The 3,789-nt window shown below is 41.1% G+C and overlaps 1 protein-coding gene across 1 annotated transcript in view; it reads right to left on the bottom strand.

The window, feature by feature from the left end:
• The window catches only part of LOC102757579 (cytochrome P450 2C19), a 17,840-nt gene that overhangs the window by 11,212 nt on the left and 2,839 nt on the right, over positions 1–3,789 (bottom strand). Inside the window, exon 4 of the mRNA XM_006756645.2 lies at positions 1,015–1,180. Within this exon, the coding sequence (XP_006756708.1) occupies positions 1,015–1,180 (166 nt within the window). The remainder of the gene's footprint in view (positions 1–1,014; positions 1,181–3,789) is intronic.

The raw sequence follows: 3,789 nt of genomic DNA on the forward strand, positions 1-3,789 counted from the left end.
GATAGGTGAATTTGAGGAAGAAAGTTCTGACCAGAGTAGCAAAGATGATAATCACTTCTATATGCATCTATCATGCTTACAGTATAAAAACAGGTGCATATCAGTTCTCTCATTTTCTACATCAATTCTTCCCTGAAATCTTGAAATATGGGATGGCATGAAATACTATGATTCACATTTTGTAGATGACAACAGGGGGGAGGGAGTTTAGGCAACCTGATACAGCGCACAAAATGTAACCTTGCTGTTTCTATTTCTGTCTAGTGGCCTCAGACGCATCAGTATCTTAGAACTGGGAGGGTCCTGGTGGTAACCACGAAACACAACTCAACATTTTATATATGAAGTAACTGCACAGGGCAGTTAAGTGACTTCTTTAAGACCACATCACTATCTTTTAGGCAGAGTACAGAACATGTCAACTCGGACAGGGTAAACTTGTGATGTTTGTGTATGGTTCATACACCATGTACCCAATCATTTTGTCATCCCCCAAACAATTACCGTGTCAGTTAGGATGCCAACTAAAGCATCAAATAGTGTTCCTTAGCGGCATTTGTGGCCCCAAATATTCTCCCTTCTTGAAGGAGATATTCTCTTACTCCCTAAACATATATATTTCTGTCAACTAATGTACTGAAGAAGTCACCAAGTGTTGACTTGATGACAAGACCTGTGTGTAATGGAATCCTTTCAAGAGGAACCCAGAAGTCCATTTAGTACTATAGGCATATCAAAGTACTATATGGGAAATTGGGCTTTGGAATTTAGCAGGAATAATCTGGACAGGGTCAATGGGGTTGAATTCCAGATCTGTATTCTGGGCATTTCTCTTCTGGTCTATCATTAAAGGGGTCGGCCCAATTTCCCAGATGAGCACTTCATGATGCTAAGCTCTGGGAAGGACTATGGCATTCACCCATTCACTTCACGGCTTGGTACACACACACACGTGGACTTCTTGGAGAAAAGAGCATAAAGGATTCCATAAAGATGTGAAGAAATAATCTTGGCCTCACCTGAATCCATGGAGAGCTCAGAATCTTGACACTTTCATTAAGCCTTTCCATTATGTCCAGAAAAACTTTATCTTTATAATCAAAACGCTTCTGGAAGATAATGGAGCAGATCACATTGCAGGGAGCACAGCCCAGGATAAAAGTGGGATCACAGGGTGACGCTAAAGAATCAGAAACAATTTTAAAACACCATTAGAATATACATATGAAACACTTTGATTATGAAATAACAGGTAAAGGTAAGTTTAGAAACTTTAAAGCAAATTCTTACCTACAAATTTCCTAACAGCAAAATATTCATCATGCATAAAATCAATGCATTACTTTTACCTTAACCTGAGTATATTATTTCAACCTACCTAGTTAAATAACGGTTTTCTGAAAAAAATACTCAATATTTGTACCCAAGTACAAATTGTATTTACTTTTCACCCAAGGTGCCTGTTAATTTGGAGGGGAAAAAGAAAGGAAAAAAAAACAATTAAAGAGGCCATTTTTATATCATGTCATAATTAAAGTTAGTGCTGATTATCATTTGTCTGCAAAGCCTGTAGAAAATTAAGTGCTGGTATAGAGAAAGAATAGGGACCTCAACGATGTTTTATGTTTGATGTATAATTGAAAGAATAATGTGTAGAAGCAACAGAGGGGAAGCTATGGAGAGGAAGATTCTGGGTGAATTCATGTATTTGAAAGGATAAATGTAAAGAAGCAGGAAGCATCTTTGTTATATGACAAGAAAAGTTGATACAAATGAACCATTATTATAAAATGGATTTTTTTTGTCTAAAATAAAAGTGAAATGAGAATTTTTTATTTCAAACATAAATCCCACATAAGCAAAACAAAAATGGAGTTCTTTTAAATCTTTTTTTTTTGAGTTCTTTTAAATCTTTATTTCAATATTTAAAAAGAATTCCCTCCCACCTGGCCAGTGTGGCTCAGAGGATTGAGCATTGTCCCATGCATCAAGAGGTCACTGGTTTGATTCCCAGTCAGGGCACATGCCGGGGTTTTGGGCTCAACCCCCAGTAGGGGGCATACAGGAGGCAGCCGATCAATGATTCCCTCTCATCAATGTTTCTCTCTCCCCCCCTGTCTTCTCTCTCTAAAATCAATAAAAACATGTTTAAAAAATTTTTCCCTCCTAGAGGATCCAATGATGGTGACAGAGTAGGTAGATGGTACACTCACCTCCTCCCAGGACCAAACTGGAATTACAACTAAAATATAGAGCAATCTACCTGAATAACCAACTGAAGACTAGCTGAAGAGACGTCTTATAACCAAGGACTTACAGAAGAAGCCACATTGAGACTGGTAGGGAGAGTGGAGACATGAAAAGGGCTGGTAGCTGAGATTCTGGAGAGAGCTCTCAGCTGCAAAGGTTCCCCCTGAGAAGGGTGGGGTGTCAACTGCAAGCCAGGCTGCCCCGCCCATCTCATTCATAACCACTACCCTGGGCTCTGGCAGAGGAAGGGAGGATGGCATGGACTATAGTTCTATGAGGAGAGACTGGGTTTGTGGCTCTGGGGAGAGAGCCACCAGGAACCTGTCCTGAGTCATTCTCTAATAACACAGATGCCATCTTTCTTGGGTGGCACACTCCCCTGGGGGAAAGCAATAGCCCCACCCTCTGGATTACCTGTCACCCCACCCTGTTGATCTTGAGCCCTACTGAGGGTTAGCTGCCTGATACTGTAATGTATGCTTAATTGTTAAGAGGGTAGATCTCATGTTATGGGCTTTATACCAGCAGTCGCCAACTGGTGGTCCATGGACCACTGGTGGTCTGTGAGGTCTGAAAGGTTGGCGAATGCTACTTTATACTATAAATTTTTGTTTAATGTGGGGAGGAATAGTAGGGCATAGAATAAAAGGAAATATCTAGTTAGTGGCTTCTAGGCCAGGCTCTGTTAAATGTTCCAAGACCCTAGCAGATTTGGCTTAGTGGATAGAGAGTAGGCCCAGAGACTGAAGGGTCCTGGGTTCAATTCTAATCAAGGGCAGGTACCTCAGTTGCAGTATGCCCAGGTCAGGAACCCCGTGGAAGGCAACCAGTCAACAATGTTTTTTTCTCCCCCTCCTTCCCACTCTCTCAAAACAAGAAAAAAAAAATGGAAAAATATCCTTGGGTGAGGATTTAAAAAATATGTCCCAGGGCTCTAAGCTTTAAAAAACCTTTTTTTTTTTCTTTTTAATTCTCATCTGAGGATATGCTTTTACTGAATTTTAAAGAGAGGAAGGAAGAGAGAAAGAGAGAAACATTGATGTGAGAGAGAAACATCGATCAGTTGTCCCCTGTAGGGGCGCCCAACTGGGAACCAAACCTGCAACCTTTTGGTGACTAGGACAAGACTCTAATCAACTGAGCCACCCGGCCAGGGCTAAAACAACTTTTATTTTAACCTGATAGGTAAAGGATAACTTGAAAAGCCTTGGGGATTTCTTTGTCTGTGATTCACAGGTGAAGTATGATTTCTGTTGTTTCCTTTCACATAATATGGAAGAAAGAATTTAAAATAGGTAGCTCTGCTGGCGTGGCTCAGTGGTTGAGCATTTACCTATGAAATAGGAGGTCATGGTTCGATTCCTGATCAGGGTAAATGCCTGGGTTGCAAGCTCAATCCCCTGGAGGGGGCATGCAGGTGGCAACCAATGAATGATTCTCTTTTATCATTGATGTCTCTCTCTCTCTCTCTCTCTCTCTCTCTCTCTCTCTCTCCCTCTCCCTCTCTCTCCCTCTCTCTCTCCACTCACCTCCCTCTCT

This window comes from Myotis davidii, unplaced genomic scaffold (assembly GCF_000327345.1).
Source record: "Myotis davidii unplaced genomic scaffold, ASM32734v1 scaffold332, whole genome shotgun sequence".
Lineage (NCBI taxonomy): Eukaryota > Metazoa > Chordata > Mammalia > Chiroptera > Vespertilionidae > Myotis > Myotis davidii.